This window comes from Diadema antillarum, unplaced genomic scaffold (assembly GCF_040938485.1).
Source record: "Diadema antillarum isolate AM-2024a unplaced genomic scaffold, OU_Dant_1.0 seq00001096_RagTag, whole genome shotgun sequence".
In the NCBI taxonomy this organism is placed as follows: Eukaryota; Metazoa; Echinodermata; class Echinoidea; order Diadematoida; family Diadematidae; genus Diadema; species Diadema antillarum.
The window spans coordinates 424,430-448,398 of record NW_027271913.1 but is presented as its reverse complement, the minus strand read 5'-3'; the positions used below and the strand labels follow the sequence as shown (position 1 = coordinate 448,398).

The window sequence follows — 23,969 nt, the reverse complement described above, 5'->3', positions numbered from 1 at the left end:
ATATCTTCTTAGACTCGGAACAGAAACCTTTTGCTGTTTAATACAGTGTAATTATAAATATAAAGGTCAAACCCTCGCGGTCGCAAAGGAGTCTGTGTATCTCTTTCATATTCCCTCCATTGTAACTGCTCCAACAAGGGAGAGGCTAAAGTACAGGGCCTATATAGGACAGTGCCAGTGGTGCATGTAGTAGTCTTGGCACAGACTCCTTTACGACTGACAAGGGTTTGTGCCTGCAAACTCGGGTCACCTCATGATATAAATGAAAGTCTGACAAATTACCTATCATGAGAATCGGGAACAGTCTACTGAGCACTTCACCAGGCACTGCGCCCTCTATAAAGGACATTTTCTTTTTTGATACTAGAAATAACTTGATTAGAAAAAAGAGAGAAACCATTAACATGCACTCCAATAAAAATTGGATCAAAATCGCATGTGAAATAAGGAAGTTCCGACATTTTTTTTTTTTTTTTTTTTTTTTTTTTTGCAAAGCAGTTCTCAAACATGCAGTCGAAATGAATGGGCAAATGAGTGACCTGACGATGTCATTACCTTCACACAATTTTCTACTGATTGTGTACAAAAACAGATGAAAATTGCTTTTTACTGCTATGAAACTATAAATCATATTTTTCATTGCTCAATATCTTCATAATAATTATCAGTTAGATATACTAGGATTTGAAACTGGGGCATAATACATTTGTAATTGTATTTGCACATACAAAGAAAACCCCAAAACAAAAACTGGTAATTTCAAGATTTTATGTACAGCTGAAACTATATGGCAATTTGTAAAGCAACGACATCATCAACTCACTCATTTGCATATTCATATTAATTGTAAAAGAATTTATAAATTAGCAATTTCATGATTTCTGTCTCTAATTCTTATCGGACTTTCATCTAATCTTCACTGTTCTGTATGAAAAATTTTACTCTTTCTTTTCAGAGTAACTATTAATTAATTTGACCGGAATTATCCTCTGAGTCTTTAAATTTTTTTCACGGTCAAGCTTTATCAGACAACCCAACCCTGGCTTGTACACTGTGAAGAGTTGTAGGACATCCCCACCCCCTTCGCTTTTTGCTTAAAGCATATACACATTTAATAACAATACTAACCCTAAAAAGACTGGGCTATTTTGGTAGCTCGAAAGACTGGGGGGGGGGGGGGCTCAAGGCCCCCCCCCCCCCCCCAAGATCTCGGCCATGGATCGTGCGATCGCCGCGGAACTTTGCACAATGGTAGTGTGCGATGTTATCTACAAGATTGTGTTTTTAAATTTTAGAAAATAGTCTTCTTTGATTTTATTTTGATTAATTATGATAATTTATGCGAGAAATCACAATCTTTCATCCAAATCAGTAAATAAAGCTCCAAAAGTGCTCATTTTAGGTATAATTATTCTTTGTGGCATTCTTAGCAAATGTACTTGAAAAAAAATTCGGTATCAAAATTAATTTCTTATTTATTTTGTTTCATGAATTTCTTATGTATTTCATTGTTTTTTCGACCTTTTGTTTTTGTTGTGTTTTGTAACAAAATGTGTGACAGACACTTTTTGAAGCATAATACTCCTAAAACAAACCAGTTTTAGCAATTGAGAGTAAAAATAAGCATATTTATATGAACCATGTGAAAAAACTCAATTTGCATTGACTTTGTACACAAAATCACATTTTTAAGCCATTTTTGGCCTCACGTGCATGTACAAAAAGTCATGTAACTTTAGAACCGTACCCCGAGGCGTCACAAATTTGGTGTCAAAATGTGCGGGAAACTCAAAAGAAAAAAGTCATGGGGCATCGCAGCGAGAGCATTTGCGTGTTGCAGAGTAATCGTGCGAAATGTCGAGGGGGGGCCTCCGAGGCCCCCCCCCCCCGTGCAGTTAGGGTTAAGAAAAAGAAATCAAAATCTACCTCTGGTGCTAGTTTTTTCTGCTTCTTTTTGCAGTTCAACATAGTTTTGTTCTACATTCATGTCTTTTATTTTAAATATCAAATGTGTATTGCGAGTGGTGAGAAACAATCTGGCAACTGCAATGTTTACAAAATCTCTCCAGATAAAGACTAGCAAGGATATTATGATTTCCTGGGCAATAAGATGAGTGAAACAATCTGACTACTCTACACACACATACACATAAACACGCACACACACAAACACACACACATCGATAGACTACTAGTACATGCAAAATGAAAACCCACAAGTGACTTGGTTCTGATTTCATCTTTCAGCTATATTTTAGAGCATGACTTTGCCACGTCTCATGCAATTAGTGAAGGCCACATGATGAAAACAAAAGAACATGATTGGTTCTTCTTCTTTTCGTCTCTCTCTTCCTTTTCTTTGTTTTGCTTCCCTGGCGACAGTGGCTTGCAGCTCGCTACAGCTACTGCACATAAAATACGCTTCACTATAAAAAATGAACAAAAAAAAATAAAGGCGCAATGTTAAAAAGAAACTGAAGTCAGACAGAAGGGATTCACACAACACTAAGTCTGATCTAAGGCATTGCCTACACTCGTAACTCCAGGATCTATGACTGAGCTAAACCAATCTAGCACACCATTCTTTAATGTTGTACAACTGTGATATCTAACACAGTTAGTACACTTTCTACCGCAAACTTTTGTTTCCCAACCACCAACACGATCATCATTTCATGTACCTTCAGACTTTTTTTGACATCCCCTCCTCCTTTCCTGAGGTATAATCTAGTCAAGCAAATAATAATGATTAGTAGGCACGTTTGAAGACCAGAAACATAGAATATCTTGTCCAGAAGAAAATCTGTTTCCTTCAGAATTCCCTGCTTGGTTCAAAGATTCTCAGACTTGTGTCAAAGCTCTGTACAGGACAGGGGAAATTTTCTCTCGGAATTCATAACAAGTTTGGACCTCAAAGGATTTCATCTCTTGCTGTGTGACAGTACACTGAATGCAGCCAGCACAGAACATAGAAAGTATACAAACACAAAGAGAGGTGGTGTCCAAAGTATACATCAGTTTGGTCTTCACATCCAACAATAATTATACACAAGCATTCAAATGAACCCCTCAACTAGAGTGTGTCACTGGGGGTGCGTTCGAGCGCTCTAAAGCGAACCAAAGCGAACTGAACCAAAGCGTACCGTACCGAACTGTGCCAGATTTGGAGCGTTCGAGCGCTCTGTGGAGAAAGCATACCTCACGAGTTATATTTAGAAAAGGTAACGCTTGTTTGCAGCAAGAATGTCATCCACCTGGTGCTTGAACTACTTACAGCTATCCTGAACAAAGAGAATGATGTCTTTGCATTGTGACGTATGCGCATGATACACGCATGCTTTACAGCGAACTTTTGGTATGCCTTTGGAGCACATCGGGAAGTGGTCCACTTTTGGCTCGGTACAGTACGGTACGGTACACTTTAGGAGCGTTCGAGCGCTCCTCTGGCGCGGGTACGGTACGGTACGGTACAGTTCGCTTTAGGAGAGCGCTGGAACACACCCACTGCTGCATCAAACTGGGCAGGAGGAAGGGTTTCGTTTTGTGACGCTTCTTTTACCAGGTTTTACCCTTTTTCTTTTTCCCAATAAATAATTTTCAATAAGTTGGAGAGATATCAGGAGTGACGTGCACAAATTGGGAGCGCTTGGCTTGTAGTCATCCCAAAGAAATCCATGAAAGGATAAAATTGACATATTTGAAGACTGGGCCTCATACTCCACAAGTTTCCTGCAATAAATGCATAGAACATCATGACTGTGGAGTGCAGAAGTTCATCGTAATCAAAGTAAGATTGGGTTGAATACCAGGCGTATGTGAGTATTATGTCTGAGAAATTCTCATCTCTCATAGAGCACTATTGAGATCAGTCCTTGCAGTGATTGATACAGCACTGCCATCTCTTTTCAATTCATTAAAAAAAGCAGTTGAAATATTTGTTGGCCAACGTCATCACTTGGGGAAACAAAAACAATTGTGAATGGTTGTGTATTCACAAATACATCACCATCAGATAATTTATATTTGACAATGGCCAAGATTAACATCGCATCTGCTCAGCAAAAAGGCATGAATTATGCATCTCTTTTTGCATACCACACAGTCAAAACTCCTGATTTGGCTATAAGGAAGGAAATGAACCACTTTTACTTAGATCCCTCATGCTTGCAACAAAGCCCACAACAAAACAAAACACATCAACAAAATAATTTATGACAAAAATAAACACAGACTAATGAGAATTGTCCACAAAAACCAGCTTGATAGGGTGTTCTTCTTGGAGCAAATTAAATAGCTAACTACTTCTATACATATTCTTGTCCCATACATCACTTTAGGGTGCCAAGTTAATAGTGACACATCAACTCTACAGATGAATAATTTCATTTCAATGTAAATCATACACATTACAAATCTATACACACTTGAAATATTCACTATGACTCTACTTTCATACCTACATACTTCTATGCATATGTACAAAACCTATCGCACCAAACCAGTCAATGCGATAGAAAAAATATCTTTTTTTGTTTTGTTTGACTATAAGCAACAACAAGAAAAGCATAACTCACCCTTCCACCATAACACAATACCATACAGTTAATCTGTACACAAGTTTTCTGAGACACATTAGTTTGACGGCTGTACAATCTGACCACTTAAAATCATCAGATATCAATATCAAGCAATTATGAGAAAATGCAAAGATACACCATGTCACAGCTAACGAGGGTGATGCATTGTTGGATGTTTATATACAAAATGCAAAATTACACGATATCTACAGATGACTTATGATCATTCACAACCCTAACTGAATTCACATTGAAGAGTTCATGTGGTCCCAATACTAGTGTTCCCAAAAGTTATTTACAAATATCATACTTACAATTTTAAGGGAACACCAGCACTGGCCCACAGGGCCAAGAAAACAATCAGTCTATATCCCATTGTCCCATATACTGAAAATCTTGTCATCATGACGTAGCTTCCTAGCTAACTCGAAGAGGCCGAGTGTTCCCGTATTGCTTCCTTGTTTATGCGGAGCTCACTACTGGACACAAAAGAGTGATGATGGAAAAAGGTTGTATGTACAAAAAGATTTCACTCTACACAACAAACACAAGAATATGTATATACATAAGCATATTATTTACAGGTAACTTATGAACTAAATAAACCGACATGGCCCTCACTACTTCACAAATAGAGAGCAGTCATTTGAAAATATCCTCTTTTTTTTTCCCAAAGAATCTGTACAAATGCTTCAGATATTAATTGATAGTCCAGAGCATATTTACATTACGTTTTTTTTTTCTTTCTAGTAGAAGAAAATAACCCAGATTTGACTAAGGTGTGATATCTGGACTGACACAAGACTATGGCTCAATGTCTAGATCTCACAGAAAAAAACACCCCAAGAACAAAAGCAAAACAAAAAAATCATTAAGAATATGCACTTTCATGAACATTTTCAATCAGCTTGTAAATTGATTCATAGCAAACATAATCTTTCTTGGTTTCATGTGTGTATTTTTTGAAACATGAGACATATTTAACAATGTGCAAGCAGCAACACTCCTTATAATGGACAATATATTTACAATGCTCTCACACAGATTCTTTTATTACTTTTTTTTTAAGGTCTATGAAATGTACCCTGAGAGTTTTGTACATGATTCAATGTTTTCAAAAGATTTATCAAATATTTGTGTAACAATCAAAATAAAAAATCCAAATAAATGCTCATGTAAGTTCTAAAAATTGGCAACTGCATCAACCTTTTCTTTTTGCCCGCTAATCTATTACAGTATATGCAAAGGTAACCAACACTCTCACATCATTGAATGTGGCAGCCCCACTTATTACATATCTGTGGGGAGGGAGGTTCTATGCACAAAATGGGCTTGACATTGTTTTCATCATCCGCTCAAATCATGAAATTTGACATTGTGCTCAATTTATGGTCACAGTGAGATACTCTTGACTGAACGATAAAACTCCTTGCTTCCATGTGGCTGGAAGACACCTTGAGCAAACACGCAGCAGGAAATCTGGGTATGACACTCAATCCTTCTCCCCCAGAGTTATGGGGAGCTGGAGTCACACTGTGAGCTACAAATTTCTGGTGCCAGCTGATGCCGTAAGTGGGAAACCTGGCAAAATTTTTGATGGGACCAGTTTGGTGGAGACTGCTACCTTTGTAAGCAAAGAAGTACAATTTCACTGCAACCACATGGACAGGAATGTCAAAGGATAATGCAAGATTTCACTGTTTGGTCGATCAGACGTGGATGCGCCCTTTTCTTGATATCAATTAAACAAATTACCCGACCTCCTTTTTTTTCTTCTTTTTTTTTTTTTGTCTTGTAACCAATAATTTGATTCTTATTTACACAATGTACAGAGAGGTACTTGAAAAAAAAAATGTACAGTACTTAAATACAAGTTTGCTGAAAACATCCTTGTGACTAAATGTGCTTAAACCACCAGCAAAATTTGTGCCCACAGAAGTGACTAAATAGTATTCACAAAATAATATCACTCATATGTACTAGTATATACTATATTACAAATGGAGAATATATATATATTGGACTAGAAATACCTATTGTTGAAACGGTAGCTCATATATTCGACACAAACACTACAAAATCTACACGCTATCCTAATGTTTTTGTTTCTTTGTGGGTTTTTTTCCTTTTTTTGGCACATTTTTCTTTTTATGAACATACAAAGAGAGTAATAGATTTGCAGTAAAATTTCTGCTTCAGTGTAATACTAACACAATCAGGAATATATGAATAGCCACAATAACAAATGTACTTCTTAACTGAGCAATATCATGCAACACATTGTAGAGATACCAAACTTGTTGGTGGTGCATGTGATATACCAAATATGGAAAACTACACAACACAACTCAATATATTCCAAGCTTTGACACATCACTATAATCAACACTGTCAACATTTCCGACAGACACAAAGACCACTATCTTGTCACTGTTTCACTGAAAACATGTGAGAAACACTTCGAAAACCATTCCTCTCATATGACACTAGAACACAGGGACTTGGAAATAGAAACACAGCAAAACAAGTCAGACCGGAACACAGCTGGACCAGTATGTACAAATTTCTACATGATTTGATGATGTGGAACCGTTGAATTCAATCATAGGAACCGCTGCTGCATGAGCCAGGAGATTTAATCCTCATGTCAGCAAGAGGAAGCTGCAGGGTGGGTCATTAATACATCTACAAGAATCACACAACAATTTACTGAAAACATCCCTCCTTAACATTCAGTTCTGCGCACCGTAATAGCCAAACTCTAAAGAAAATATGGAATGCCAGATTTTTACTCTGTATGCAAAATGACAATAAAAAATGTATGTACAATCGAATGTACTTCGTGTATTTTTTTCTTCTATTTTTCTCATCCAAGAATGGACTATAGCTAAAAAAAAAAAAAAAAAATCAAATCAACCACACATTGTTTTTGGAATGCTAAACCAGAAAAAAACTCCGCATTGGTTTTACTTTCACAGGCAGGATCTTGCAATTCAGAAACATATTGCAGCGGATAGTGCATTTTGTCTGGAGGTAATTTTGTGCTGTTAATGTTCAGTTTTCATTTTCATGTTAGTCTACTGCTTTTGATGATGTTTGTGTGTGCAGTTGAGAGGGGGGTGGGGGAGTAGCCAAGAATACTGTTATTGATTCTGGTCTTGCAGAGCAGCAATGGTGAATAACGTCAGCTCACTGAAAGCCTCTTGACTCATAAATATGTGTCTATGCTTTTGTAGGAGTTTTCTTTCCTCTTTTATTTGAGTACATGTTTGTGGAGTCTGCAAGGTGTTGCCTGTACGGCATATGATGGCATGCTGTGGTCTAACTTGCACAACTGATGTATGGTCAGCCCTGTAAAAATCCTCCAATGTATGATGTGGAATACTTTGCTGATATCAAAGTAAAAGGAAGAGTATGCCATCTGTACACAAGAGCACTGACAAAGCTGAGGTTGACAACCCTGTGACCAAAAGAAATTTGGGGTTATATACGACGACTGATAACTAATTCTTGGTTTGCTATCTCATGTGACTTTTTTCTCTTGTGGGCTCTTCAGAAAATGGAGTAAAATCCGTCCTTGGTCTGCCTGTTGCCAAGGTCCTTGATGAGGCTCAAGGGATCTGGAGATGCAGTCTTGGTTCTCTCATCCTTAGGTCGTGTCTTGGACTTGGGCTGGGCCCTGAGTGCGCTGGCATAGGACATGCAAGGTTTGCCCTCTTCCTTGAAGTTGGTAGGGCTCGTGCTGGAGATACCAAACAGGTTGCCAGTGCTGCCCTGGCTGTAAGGGGAAGATGGACTTGGAAGGCTCTCTTGGCTGGATAAGCTTGGGGTGGTGGGGCTGAAGTTCTGCATACCTGGTGACTGCCGATAGTTGTTGTAGTTTTCCTGGTGTTGGGGAGAAGGCGTGCTTGCATAGCTGTTGGATGCTGCCGGCCATCTCTGATGGCCTACAGAAGAGCGCATGCCAAGTGGACTGGCTGGGCCATCGTCCTTGCTGACTGGTCGGAAGGTATGATCTTGGGATGCCCCAGCATGATGACCGTAGCTCACTTGGCTTGTAGGAGGGGCAAGGTGGTTTGGGTCTCCCCTTGGTGATGAGACTGGACTGGTTCCATTGAATGGAAAGCTGCTCTTCTGTGGCTTGCCTAAGAAGGTGGAGTTGCAATTGCCAAATGGACTTGGTAGCTCAAGAGGACTAGCTTCAGGACTGCCATCTAGGAAATTGGCAGGAGTACGCGGACTCAAGTCACTAACCTGCGGACAGAAGTCCATCTTATGTGCAGCTTCATGATCACGGTATGGTGGCATGTGGGAGTCAACTAACACATCAGGTGGCATTGAGTCCAGTGGACTGTACGGTGTCCTGCGAGTCTGCTCCTCGTAATGGTAGGCTGGTCTCTGATCGATGATTGCAGGGTCCCTCATCCTAGGCTGATGCCCTGGGAAATCCAGGGTATCCCTTGGGCTGCGAGGTCCTTTTGCAATAGGCCAGGGGTCCCTATCCTTTGGAGCACTCTCAGTTGCATTCCAGTGGTTCACACCCTTGTTGAAAACATGCTGTTGTGAACTAGTGGCTACTGGCTCTGCTACCTCAGTGTGCGATGAGTGTCTTTGCGGGCCTTGCTGATGCTGCATGGGCACTTTGCTCTGTGGGAGGATGTCACTCCTGGGACGCATGGGACCTATTTTTGGTGACTGAGATCTCTTGACACTGGCTAAGAAGTTGTCTGCATAATGTTGTCCTCTGGTCCTCAGCAGATAATTGTACTCCTCGTTGATCTGCATTTCCTCTATTTTGGCGACAACTTCTTGTCTCTCATGGCCGCCACTCCCCCTGCTGGCTGCCTGCTGTCCCACCATGGGGCTCCCTGTGCGCTGGTCTCTTGCAGGCGATGCTGGCATCTGCTGCGTAGATGCTGTTTGCTGAGGAACACCTCCTGGTGCCGGTCCATCCTTGGCAGTATTTCCCTGAGTCTTGTCCTGATTGGCCTGATGTGCTGGTGATCCTGAAGGCATGTGGGTGGGCTTCATGCCTGGTGGGATCCCAAAGCCACCATGATGCATGTACTGATAAGGCACTGCAGGGTCAATGATGGGATAGTGAGGGTGGAACGTGGGAAAGTAGGCATTGGGGTGCATCATCCTCAGAGGAAAAGGCATTGGCATTATGGGGACGTACACGAGGCGCTGTCCCGTGTAGGGGTCTATTCCTGGCACAGGGCTTGCAGACCGCACCAAACTTGCACCTGCAATCGGGCTCGGAACCGTGCGTACTCCACCAAAGAAGGGCACCTGGCCACCAGGGACCTGAGGAGTTGGGGTGTTACTTGGAGACAGCATGCTGCGATGAAGACTCTGGTTTATGGCAGCCACACCATGAGGTGGTGTACCCTGTATGAAGGGCGCCCCCATCATCTGGTTGCGAAGTGCTCGAGGGATGAACTCTTTTGCCAGTGGGTTGAGGACATAGGTCTTCTTCATCTCCACATTGGAAAGCTGGGCCTGGATGGAGGCAAAGGTACAGCCATGGAGGCTGCCATTTTCACTGCATGCTGAGATGAACTTCTCCCAAAGTTTTCTGTATTTACAAAACAAAAGAATCCAAAATAAACATTACTATCAACAACATTTCTCATCTCAATATTCTTTGTACAAAATATACAATAAAGGAGAAGTAATCCTTCTAAGAAACATGTCTATCATGATACTTCACTGGATGTTTCTCAGCATGTCCCCATGCAGCCGTATGGGTAAACTGATTCATAGCAGGTTTATAACAAGAGACCCGCGGGTCTAGCGCTCACCTGAGTATCGCAAGTTCACCTTTCACGCAGTCACTAATCTAAATTATTCACAGCTCTACCAAAATTTGACGAGGCATTCTCAAGTGGAAGATGAAAATGTACAATAAGGGCCCAATTTTTTCAAGATTCCTTAATTTGGGGGAATTGGGGCCCCTGGGACCCTCTGGGTGGGGCATGGTGCCCAGTTTGATAAATTGAGATCCTGACCACCTAGGGATGCTACCTGCCAAGTTTGACAAAAATCCATCATGAGGTTTTCAGGAAGAAGATGAAAATGTACAATTCAGGCCTCCATTTGGACCCTTCCAACCACCCCCCCCCCCCCCCCACCCCCAAGAGGGGCACCCCTGGATCTCCTATGAACAAACTTGAAACTACAGTCATTACTGTACTCACTCATAGTATTATCTCAGCTCTATAACTTCTGATTCTAGAGAAGATTTTTAAAGATTCCTTCATTTGGGGGGTTTGGGCCCCCTGGGGGCCCCCTGGGCGGGGCATGGTGCCCATTTTAACAAATTGAGATCCTAACCCCCTAGGGATGCTACCTGCCAAGTTTGGTGAAAATGGGTCATGGGGTTCTCAAGAAGAAGATAAAAATGTACAATTTAGGCCCCATTAGGACCCCTCCTCACCCCCACCCCCCCCCCCCCCCCCCCCTGGGTCCAAAGGGGGGCACCCCTGATTCTGCCATGAACAAACTTGAAACTACAGTCATCAATGTGCTAACTCATAGTATTAACCTAGCTCTATCACTTCTGGTTCTAGAGAAGAAGATTTTTGCGGATTCCTTAATTTTGGGGGGTTTGGGCCCCCTGGGGGCCCCCTGGGTGGGTCATGGTGCCCATTTTAACAAATGGAGTTCCTAACCCCCTAGGGATGCTACCTGCCAAGTTTGGTGAAAATGGGTCATGGAGTTCTCAAGAAGAAGATGAAAATGTACAATTTAGGCCCCATTAGAACCCTTCCCCACCCCCCTCCCCTGGGTCCCAAGGGGGGCACCCCTGATTCTGCCATGAACAAACTTGAAACTACAGTCATCAATGTACTAACTCATATTATTAACTTAGCTCTATCACTTCTGGTTCTAGAGAAGAAGATTTTTACAGATTCCTTAATTTTTGGGGGTTTGGGCCCCCCTGGGGGCCCCCTGGGTGGGGCATGGTGCCCATTTTAACAAATTGAGTTCCTAACCCCCTAGGGATGCTACCTGCCAGGTTTGATGAAAATCGGTCTTGGGGTTCTCAAGAAGAAGATAAAAATGTACAATTTAGGCCCCATTAGGACCCCTCCTCACCCCCCCCCCCCCCCCCCCCCTGGGTCCAAAGGGGGGCACCCCTGATTCTGCCATGAACAAACTTGAAACTACAGTCATCAATGTGCTAACTCATAGTATTAACCTAGCTCTATCACTTCTGGTTCTAGAGAAGAAGATTTTTGCGGATTCCTTAATTTTGGGGGGTTTGGGCCCCCTGGGGGCCCCCTGGGTGGGTCATGGTGCCCATTTTAACAAATGGAGTTCCTAACCCCCTAGGGATGCTACTTGCCAAGTTTGGTGAAAATGGGTCATGGAGTTCTCAAGAAGAAGATGAAAATGTACAATTTAGGCCCCATTAGAACCCTTCCCCACCCCCCTCCCCTGGGTCCCAAGGGGGGCACCCCTGACTCTGCCATGAACAAACTTGAAACTACAGTCATCAATGTACTAACTCATATTATTAACTTAGCTCTATCACTTCTGGTTCTAGAGAAGAAGATTTTTACAGATTCTTTAATTTTGGGGGGTTTGGGCCCCCCTGGGGGCCCCCTGGGTGGGGCATGGTGCCCATTTTAACAAATTGAGTTCCTAACCCCCTAGGGATGCTACCTGCCAAGTTTGATGAAAATCGGTCTTGGGGTTTTCAAGAAGAAGATGAAAATGTAAAAAGTTTACGCACGACGCACGACGGACGACGCACGACGGACGACGGACGACGGACGACGGACGACGGACGACGCACGACGCACGACGGACGCCGGACGAAGGGCGATCGCAATAGCTCACTTGAGCCTTTGGCTCAGGTGAGCTAATAATGATACCATAATAATAAATAGTCTTTTATAACACATTTCTAATCAAACTGATCAATGTGCCACACATGGTAAAACTGTCTAGATGACGAGGTAAAAAAGAACATCGGTACTTTTTGAAATTCTTTTTGAAAACTGTCACTGAGGTTGATGAGCCAAGTTCCTCTGGCAAGGTATTACATACTTTGCTATCATCTCAGTGGGTACAAAGAATGTTAGTGTACCTTTCATAAGGATAATACCCTTACATCTCACTCAGACCCAGTCCAAATTAAACATCTGCAAGAAATATGTCTTTGATTGTTCCATGACATTTGCTCCTGCGGCAATTACTCCCATGAAGTATCTGCACACTAAAGCAAACATAAACATAAACTCTACCCACAAACATAACCCTAACCTTATCCTAATCCACACATCAAACTACACCTACTTCCTTGGAGAAAATAAGACCAGAGCAATTGTCGCAGGAGCATATAATGTCGTGTCACATTCCATGCAGTAAATTCTTTGATCCTTTGGGTGTTTTTGGTATAGCTTATATTCTATATCAAACAATTTCTTATATATCAATGGTAAACACTACGGAACAACATAACTTTGACCTATATAGCCCAATCAATAGAAGTGAATGGGAGGGGGACATTCACTATTTTCCCTACCATGTAAATCATCGTCTACATTGAGTGTCTTTTGGCATTGTTTTAGAGGAGGTGTGCCTCAAGCTGCATGGTGGTTTGACCTGTGAGACGCTCTGGAGAACTAACCTGCACTTGCCGATGGAACAGACTGAGATGGGATCGCCAACAACAGCCACAAGAGACTGAGCTCTGGTGATGGCAGTGTTCAGAAGCTTGTCGTTGGACAGGAACCCATAGTCCGGCTCATCCTCGCTGGAGGACTGTGGAGGAGGTTCCTTGGACTTGCCTGATGACTTCTTGGGAGACCTGACGATCTGTTTACAGGTGTGATGGGTTCGGACTGTGCTGATGAAGAGTGCCCGGAACTGCTTACCTGTGGAAGGATTACCAGGTGGAAGTTTGTATCATTCCTTACTTGGTTTATAAGATTATTGGACTGCAGTCATTAATATGGTTATCATCACTATCATCATCTCTAGATCATCCCCTTGGTCCCATTCATAGGGCATCAGGTTGCCTCATCACTGCTTTTTCATCTAGTTCTTCTGTTATCAAATCCAGATTTACCTGTTTCATGTTCTCATTTACACAATCCTTTCATCTATCTGTTTGTGGCCTTCCCATCTCTTCTCCTTCGATCCTGTGCTCCATGGTCTGTCTAACAAACTTGCTCCCATCAACTTGTTTCACATAACAAGTCATCAAAGCCTGTTACTCTTATCTTTTCCCTTGTATCAATCACACCAAATGCTGTTAATATGCATAGTCAGACTGGCAAAAGATCAAGAAGTTTACGATTGCGATCTTTAAGATCTCAAAGTTCTGCCAGCGTAACTGCAAATTTCCTGCCAAACTTCTTGTCAAACTTCTCCCGAAACTTCTAACTCCAACAAGGGACATTTCTCCCACCCCCACCAAACTTCTTGATCTTTTGCCAGTGTGATCGCTAGAAACTGAAACTTCGCAATCTTTGTCACGTGACCAGTCAACCATCTGTTTGCAGGCGGTGCCTCTGAAGCGAGCAGTCATTGTGATGTATAGGTGTGCATTGTTACGTCACAATCATCAGCCATCAGATCGTGCGCTATTTCTTCTTTCTTGCACACGTGCACCAGCGACCCAAACTTCTCGATCCACAGATTAAGAACTTTGACTGCTAATGTGACCAGATATCAAAAGATTTGCGAAGACTTTGCAATCTTAAACTTCTCGATCTTTTGCCAGTCTGACGCACCTATTGAGTATCCTGACAGTATATCTCTGCCATTTTCATTATCTTACCTTGGACATTCATGACTCTCTCCACAGAGACAGTGAAGAGCTTCCTCTTTCGTAGCTCGTGCCTGATACGGAAGACCTGGTCTGCATACGGCGTGACAACACCTATGCTATTCTCATCGCAGGTTCCCCATTCTCCAGGCCACCCTTTCTGAAGTTCCTCTACACGGTCACAAAGCTCAAACACCTGTTGGAGGCATGATGGGAAAAAAAATGTCAAACTGTACATCACTGTGTTGCTTTGAAATTTCAGACAGTACTCTATTCATTTCATTCTTGCAGCAGTAAGTACATAGCAACCAGAAATAGCCAACTGTTATCTAAGTTCATGGAATCAACGCATTGAACCAAAAACCACAACACCTTAGCTTTTCATCCAGATACAGCAGCAAGACATCTGTTATTTCTTGAAGGAAAAAAGAAGGAAAGCTGCTGAACATTCCATATCCAGCGTACAATCCATGTAGTAGTGTCAACTTGAATTCCGACAGAAGGCCAATATTGATGCTGCAGTATTGTTTCTACAATGACTTTGATGACTAGTTTTGGAGTCTGGCAAAAATACCCATTACCCAAGGAGAAATCTGAATGTCAAAAATATCTAAAAGTTTGGTAACATGGATGAGACAGGTAGAAGAAGCGTTTGAGAGGGTTGGCTTGAGAAAGAAGGATGCTCCAATTTTGGAAAGATGGCAACAAGGTGAGAGAGCTATTGACATGAGAGATGTGAGGTAATTCCAGCCTGGATAAAAACTGGTAAGATGATGGTGATTACCTCGGAATTGTTGTAGAAGGAAATGCTGTTCTTTTCCTGCACATCCTCTCCTCTGGCCGTGAAGAAGGTCAGAGGATGCCACTTGGGGTGGCTTGGCTGCTTGCCCGAGGCCAGGAGCTTGCCCTCGTAGAAGAGGTCAGAGGTGAAGTCAACGATGGCATCGTGAGAGCGGTAGTTGGCGCAGAGGAGGATCTTGCAGGAGTGGCTGACGGGGTAGTGGTCATAGAGACGCTCCAGCAGGGATATGTGGAGTCTCCGCTCCCTCACAAATGGGCTGTGCACCTGGGGACTTATCTGGGGCATCCCAAAGGAAAAGACAGGCAAGACGTTGTATTCATCCATACGTAAGGCACAAGTCATGAAATGTACGAGGTGTTGCTAGCGTGAGGCAACAATGAGATACGTCTGCAAAGAGTTCTGTGAGGCTTTCAGGAAGTTAAAATTTGTAACATTTCATTATAAGAACTGACAATAAAGAAGTTGAGCCAATATACATGTATATGAAACCGGAATTTAAAGCACCAAACTTGGGTGCAAAACCCAGTAGAGCATGTAAGCTGCAAGGATTTATATATTTAAATTAGGATGACAAAATAAGATATTACCTGATGTAGTGTCCGGAATGGAACTTACGATCTGCAACAACACATTACAGTGCCTACACTGAACTTCTGGGCATGTCAAAAATCTATATGGCTGCAGAGTAATTCAATCATCCGAGCTTGATCTTCACAGTGCGAAACTTGAAGCTATAAGTCTGACAACTAGAAATCTAGAAATGAGCACGAACAACAAAGCGTTCATAACTTTCAAGTGATTCATACTGAGAACAGAAGTTAAAATAGGGAATAGAACACAAGAGAGACAGACGTAAAGACAGCATTCCTGCACTCACCTGCATGTAGTCACCCGCCAGCACAATCCTGGTGTTCTTGTTGGCCAGGGCTAGAGGCATGACAGTCTCGCACTCCATGGCCTGGGCAGCTTCATCCAGCAGGATGTGGGTGAAATAGCCAGACTCAAGCTTCAGATGGGTCAAGAAGCGGGACGTGCTCAGCGTCGCCACGATAACCCGGTACTTCTCAACCTCCTCCCGGGATGGCATCACAAAGCGGTCCTCGCTTTCAGACAGGGAGCAGTAGAGGCGCACCACAGGGTGCACAGTCTGCACCCATCGATCCTTGAAGTAGATGCGAAGGGGGCGGGCAGCAGTGTTGCCCGACTCTACGAAGGAGTGAAAGTAGTCTCGGATGTACAGGTCAGCAGCACTGTGGAGGACGTATGGACAAGAGATGGTGTCAGCGTAAGAAGTAATTCCGAATTCTAGAAGTCTGCTTTGTGGTAAATATATCCTTCATGTGAAATCAAACAATCCTCATCATGCCAAGATTGCATCTCCTAACAGAAAATATTTCTGCTCGTGATATAGCATGGTTTCAAAGTTTACCACATACACAAGTAGCACAAGGTCCTGTTTGTTAGTTAGATCTTACTAAACTTAAGGCTGAATCTTCACAGTGATTTTGAAATTTATTGCCTATTCATGCCACAAACCCCAAGAAGCCTTGGTTTTGAATGATAGAATGAATGTTGTACAAACCTGTTTGAGTGTGTGCATATGAGAATCCTAGTGTTGGGCTGTTGAAGGATAAGCCTAGTGGCATGGGCCAGGGTGTAGGTCTTGCCAGTCCCGTACGGCCCCACCAGGAAGATGGGAGGCAGCTGGTGGTTCAGAGGGGTTGTCATGGCAACAATAGCCTCTCGCTGTTTGCTGTTCATCTGCATGTCCAGCCTGTCGCTCCATTGTCTAATGAGATGTTTAGACAAGAAAACATGAGAGAGCTGCTTGTTTGGGACTATTTTCACAACAGAGAACCATAACAAAAATATATTTCTTTTGAGCGATAGAACCCTAAGATTATGATTTTTGCAGCATGTATTCATTGACTTCACCACAAAAATTCATGACACCAATTCCCTGTTGCATAAAAAGGTGCAATCAAACGTAAGTTCGGTATCAACCAATTGGAACTGAGTATTCACAGACTTATGTTAGATCTCAACTTATTAAGCAACAGGGCCCTGGAAATCAAATGATGACTGCAGTATATACATTCCTATGACATTGTAATCTCTACTTTACACAATGAGCTTGCGATAAAGAACTCTTTGAACTACTAGGTAGTACAGGCAACTCCTGGTATAACGAGGGTCTCGGGGCCGGCAGTTTTTTTTTTTTTTTTTTTCGTTATACTGAAATTTTCTTATAGCCAAACAAATAAGTATATGAAGAAATATAGATGAGAATTTTGGGACCTGAATTTTACTTCATTGTATATGAAATTTTGCTATAACCATGTTTGTTATAACGGGAATGCATGGTATTACTACTATCACTAGCAACATGTGTCACCATGCATGCTGTAATAACTGCCAATAAAACAAGGAAAAGTAGAAATTACGCGGTGCGTAACATATGTCCCCGCCGGAAGTAGCATTTAGTAGCAAAATGTACAATATAGGTAAAAAGATGAAGGTCAAAGGTCAAAGAAGTCAAAGGTCAAAATTCTATGTAGAAGTTTTGAAGCCCTCACCTAGTGCCATCACATAAAGCAAACGGAATCGAGATCGGGTTAGAAATGGCGAAGGAGTAGCATTTGGTAGCAAAATGTACAATACAGGTCAAAAATCAAGGTCAAAGGTCAAAGAAGTCAAAGGTCAAAATTCTGTGTAGAAGTTTTGAAGCCCTCACCTAGTGCCATCAAATAAAGCAAACGGAATTGAAATCGGGTTACAAATGGCGAAGGAGTAGCATTTTGTAGCAAAATGTACAATATAGGTCAAAAATCAAGGTCAAAGGTCAAAGAAGTCAAAGGTCAAAATTCTGTGTAGAAGTTTTGAAGCCCTCACCTAGTGCCATCACATAAAGCAAACGGAATCAAAATCGGGTTAGAAATGGCGAAGGAGTAGCATTTTGTAGGCAATGTACAATATAGGTCAAAAATCAAGGTCAAAGGTCAAAGAAGTCAAAGGTCAAAATTCTGTGTAGAAGTCTTGAAGCCCTCACCTAGTGCCATCATATAAAGCAAACGGAATCAAAATCGGGTTAGAAATGGCGAAGGAGTAGCATTTTGAAGCAAAATGTACAATATAGGTCAAAGGTCAAGGTCAAAGGTCACAACTGCAATTCTGTATAGAAGTTTCAAAGCTCTCATGTAGTGCTATCATATAAAGCAAACAGAATCAAAATCGGGTTAGAAATGGCGAAGGAGTAGCATTTTGAACATTTTGATCACACACGGACGCACACACGGACGCACACACGGACGGACGGACGGACGGACGGACGGACGGACGGACGGACACACGGACACACACACGTACGGAGCCCGTTTCATAGTCCCCTGCTCGAACTCGTTCGGCGGGGACAAACAAAGGTTGTACAAAGTAGCAGTTAGACCGCATGGCCCGAATTCACGAAGGTGGTACAATCTTTCTCCATGGTTTAAACCATGGACAAAGATTGTAGTTTCGTAAATCAGTCATTTCGTTGATGAAGTGACTGATTTTGTAACGAAATAGGCCATGCAACACTTGGCGCCCCATGCGAAACTACGGTCTTTTTCCATGGTTTAAACCATGGACAAAGATTGTACCACCTTCGTGAATTCGGGCCCATGAATTTATCTTAATGAAAAAGTAAACAATAGCATACATGGGCACACACACACACACACACACACACAAACATTTGAGACCACACATACGTGATAAGTAGGGAACACATTCAGTTGAACATGGCGAGTGTGCTTGATTTTTCTTCTCTTCCTACTCACTTGTTTGGTGTCCAGGGTATCTTGGTGTTATTCTGAACGTCAGGAAACAGAATACTCATGTCTGGTACCTTGTCGACCGCATAGTGCATTTCGCATAGAGGGAGCCTGGGCAAAACAAATAAACAAGCAAACATACACCTCACATGAATGTGAAACAATTTTGAGGGTGGGTGGGGTGGGAATGGGGTGGGAATGGTTCATTTCCACAAAATAAACTTTGGCTTTCAAACAACAAACACACCGTGACCACACACAAAAATGTGATGATATATGGTAAAATAAACAAGGTACTTGAGGGAAAAAAAAAGTACTTTGGATCACACAACAGTTGAAGTAGAGTCATTCATACGATGTCCATGTTCAGAGAGATAAAATAACTACCCACCTGTTCAGTTGGAACTGGATCTCCACCCTGATCTGGGAGTTGTCCTTGAGGTTCAGATCCTCCACAAACTGTTTGCTGAGAGTCAGGTAGATGGAGTCCTTGCTCTTCTCAGTGATGGGTGCTTCATACACCTTGGCTGGCATCCCTCCCTCCTTGGTGGGGGCCAGCAGTACTGAGTTGCAGCTGTTGAGGACCAGTCTACCACCGGGCGTGTCCCCCGTCAGGTCATCTGTCAGGCGCATGAGGGCAAAGAGCTGGCCGTCCTGGGCATAGCGCACACCGCTGTTCCGGGATGGCACCAGCATGAAAGTGGAGGCCATCTGGAGGACCGTGCGGATGTTGAACCTGGAAAACAAAGAGTGTGTAATGTTCATTATGCTAACTCAATGTGCTACTTAAACACTCTGTGTTCAAGGCATCATGCATGTACATCAGCACTATTGTCTATAAACAAAGACAATTTCTGAGTTGGCAGCACATGGCAACAAAAACACTGATACATAAAAGTCAACAAGCCTAGCTGATACTAATAAGAGAAAAGCAACATGCAATTAAATCAGCACATCTCAGTGTTGACTTCTGCCTGGATTTCATCATGCTTGGTTGAAGGGTGGCAAAGAAGATGATATGACAACATCTTTATTCAGTCATTTTTACTCAACACTGACACAACTTTAACATAATCATTATCCTAATAATTTCAATCATTATCCTAATTGTTTCGACCATCCCCATACAGCTTTACACACAGAGACAACTTTTAACACAATCATTATCCTAATAATTTCAATCAGTATCCTAGTACTTTCAACCATCCCCACAGAGCTTCACACACTGACACAACTTTAAAACAATCATTATCTTAACTAGACTTGGAATTTGTCAACACTGACAAATTAGGTGATCCGATTTTTTTTTTGGATCAATGATTCGAGTCCTGATAGTGCAAAGTCTCAGCTACAACATACTAACATCTGAGAGAAATTCACCGAAGCATAAGTAAGATAGTGCTCGATAAAGAGAGTCATGTCAATTTTCACATCTAGAAAAACTCCCTCCCATAGAGATAACACGTAATAGCGAAGATTGAGAAAGAAGTACATATGACCTTTGTCCCCACTTTGCCACACAAGATGGCATCTGAGCAATTAGTGGTTATTTTGTGAAATGATTCTTGTAACATGGTCTTTACGTGTGCAAAATATGAGAAAGATAGGACATATATTTACCAAGATACAGGATGAAACATCTATGACCTTTGACCCTAATTTACATACCCAAGATGGCGTCTGATCAAGTAGTTGTTATTTTGTGAAATAATGTTCGTGACATGAACTAAACATATGCAAAATATGGTGGTGATAGGGTATGTTTTTCTTGAGTTATTGCAAAGAAAGTTGCAGAAAGAAAGAAATATTTCCATACATCGAAGATAAGCTTTAATTTCAACCAAGTTTTTTCACGTGATCCCGACAACGTATGAAAAAACAAAGGGCACACTTACGATAGCCCTACGTCTCAGCTACAACATATCAAAATCTTAGAGAAATTCACCAAAGCATAAGTGAGCTAGTGCTCGATAAAGATAGTCATGTCAATTTTCATTTCCATAAAAATTGCACTCCCATAGAGATTACACGTAAACTGGTCAAATTTGACAAGGTTACCTTCAATCCATTTTTACGAGGTGATGTCGTCATCTAATCAAAATTGTGTAATTACATTTATGAAAGAACATTTCATAAGCTACAACATATTGAAATTTGGGTGAAAATTGGCAAAGGATAAGTGAGATACGCTCGAGTAAACTTGAAATTTGATGACGTCATTTTGAAAATTTACTTTTTTTACTTTATTAAGAAATTTGATATCTTTTAATCATTTTGTCAGCATAGGCAGCCCATGAAATGACATGTACAACTCATCAGCTTTCAGAATATGTAAAGAAAATGGGGGGTCATCATCCATCCTGACGAGTAAAATCCGATCTAAAATTGGCGGTTTTTTGGCATAGTTGCACTGTGTATCCCCATTGACGCACGCGCGGAATTTTGAATTTGACGGGCCCGTATGACGTCATATTGAATCGGATCAACTTGAAACTTGGTAGAAATATTCCTTGACATTTCGGACATCCGATCGGTCTGAAAAAATTGAAAATTTATGTTTCATATTAGCTGTGTGTGCGAATATGTGCGCGCGCGTACGCGTCCGTCCAATTTTTTCAATTTTTCAAAAAATGCTCCAAATGGTCTGAAACGTGTGCAAAAAAAATTTGAGCTCGATTTGAGCATACAAATATTTCAACGCGCGCGTACGCGCACGTTTTAAGAGGAAATATGAATTTTGAGAATATGAGTAAAATGCGCATAACTTGAAATGTATGTGACGTAAATTTCATTGAAAAATTCCATTCCATTAAAGAGATGTGAATGAAAATGTGTTTTCATATAATGACGTCATAGCGACGTCACGGTCAACTGATCACTATGATTTTACTTGATCTGTCGTCTTTGGGACATGATACATATATGGTATAAGTTTGACATTGAAAGGCAATGCACTTTCTGAGCTAACCTCTGCACAAATTTTGCCCAGAAATAAAGAAGAATAAAAAGATGAAGAACAAAGAATCAGTACAGATACAGAAGGTGATCCGAGAGGATACTCGGATCACCTAATAATTTCAACCATTCCTATAGTGTTTTACACATAAAATATTTGCACATGACCTGCACTCACTTGCTCATGTCTCTGAACCTGGCCGTCTCCTCAATGTACAGCAGATCATGCATCCTTTCCTTGTAGTTGTTCTTGGTCAGTGTCCTGTCCAGCACAGAGCGCTTGAACAGCTCCTGCGTGGAGCGTGGCGGCATGTAGAACGACTTGAGGCCTCGGTCCTCCTCTGTTCCAAATGACAGCGATGGACTGAATTCCACGATGGAGACGTTGGTGCCATCCCATCTCTCGGAGACGCACATCAACGTCTCCCGCACCTCCTCCAGTTCCTTCTGGTCTGTGGGTGAGACCGAGTCCACCGATATACGGCGCATCAGAGCCGGCTCCGTGCCAAAGTCAAACACCACCGACTGGCGAAAGGTGCCAAAGATCTGCGAGGTGAACCTGACCTTGATGCGATAGATGCGCTCCTTCGACTTGGCGCTGTTGAAAGGGTTGATGTTGTTGTTGGTGCCCATCTTGCTGCTCCACTCCTGGCAGCTGTCTGGGAGTTCCTGGGAGGCCTGCCGTTTGGAGTCTCCCATCAGGAGGCTGGCGATGCAGAAGTGAGGCCGGTGTACGTCGAAGAGGAGACCAACATTCTGTAGCTGCTTTGAAGGCTGAGATAGCGAAATGGAAAAAGCACAGATTCAAACTAAACATCATGTACAACATAGCTTTGTCCGGCTAATCAGAGACTGCATCAATTGGCATTGTTTCTTACTCAAGTACTCCAATCAGTTCTTTCCTCATAAGACTCCCAAAGACATTTCATTATCAAGCTGCTTTATATGTTTTCAAGAATGCTAAAGAATCACAATACTTCCCAGACATGATTTCATCGCTTTTCATATAAAATTCAAGAATATATTTTGCTTCTCTGGATCGAAGTATGTAATAAACATGGGACAAAAATTGATACACCAAAACAATAATACTCATAAAAATATGAAAATGAATGACTTCAGAGATCATGGCAAATCACTTGATCTTCCAACTTTTGAAACAGGAACGTAAAGTACTGGATACATCTTTGCTTGTCAACGGTAACTATTATCTAAGGTTTTCACCTATTTTCCAAAATTTCATGCATCCATTACAATGATCCATTAGGTGATACGCTATCAGCGTATCACCTATTGTGATTGTCAAAATTTCTCTTTTTTTTTTATTCTTCTTTCTTTCTGCCATATTTTGTGTCGTCAATATCTCAACAATGACATTACGGAATAACATAACATTTTCAGTCAACATGTCTCATAACAATATCTAGCCACAATAAGGTTTTCATGACAGTAACATATCTATGACGTCATCTAGGAGCCATTTTGTGATTTTCGGACCTTGTCACATGATCGATCATAACTTCATAACTAGATATCATTTCTGTATCATTTTCGGTGGACATAAAGTTCAGGTCAGGCTCTATCTTACGTTTTAACGCTAGTTACCAAGGTCATCATTATGCGCGCGTTTGCGCGCGTCAAAATTTTAAAAGGCTCAAAACGACTTCCCAATGGGAAATCTCGAAGTTTCAGACAATTCTAAGCGTTTCAAACATTTTCTCGCGCGCGCGTCCGTCCGCGCAATTTCGCGCGCAGAGGGCGTAACCAACATGAAAATGCAATTTTTTTGACTGATTTGGATTTCTGATACTTTGAGTAACAATATCCATTGATTTCCGATCGATTTTGACCTATAACAAAGGAATGCACTGGCGTCAAAGTTGAAATTCCGCGCGCGCGTCTTTCTGCAAATATAGTGAAAAAACATGTTTTGTTTATGTCGCCATAGCTCTTTAAATCGTCCATTGACCCTATATTTCTATTGCATATTACAAAAGCATATGAATTGGAAATAACGTTTCAAGTACCAATATTGCCAG

General features: G+C 41.7%; 1 protein-coding gene across 1 annotated transcript in view; it reads right to left on the bottom strand.

Annotated features, from left to right (window-relative positions):
- Window positions 1–6,374: 6,374 nt before the first annotated feature.
- LOC139743562 (probable helicase with zinc finger domain) overlaps window positions 6,375–23,969 on the bottom strand; it is a 38,239-nt gene continuing 20,644 nt past the window's right edge. Inside the window, exons 9-17 of the mRNA XM_071654042.1 lie at window positions 22,109–22,704; window positions 19,367–19,711; window positions 18,982–19,086; window positions 16,746–16,952; window positions 16,041–16,413; window positions 15,146–15,439; window positions 14,374–14,557; window positions 13,219–13,465; window positions 6,375–10,155 (exon numbers count right to left, since the gene is read on the bottom strand). Coding sequence (XP_071510143.1) covers window positions 8,130–10,155; window positions 13,219–13,465; window positions 14,374–14,557; window positions 15,146–15,439; window positions 16,041–16,413; window positions 16,746–16,952; window positions 18,982–19,086; window positions 19,367–19,711; window positions 22,109–22,704 — 4,377 coding nt within the window. The 3' untranslated portion in view covers window positions 6,375–8,129. The remainder of the gene's footprint in view (window positions 10,156–13,218; window positions 13,466–14,373; window positions 14,558–15,145; window positions 15,440–16,040; window positions 16,414–16,745; window positions 16,953–18,981; window positions 19,087–19,366; window positions 19,712–22,108; window positions 22,705–23,969) is intronic.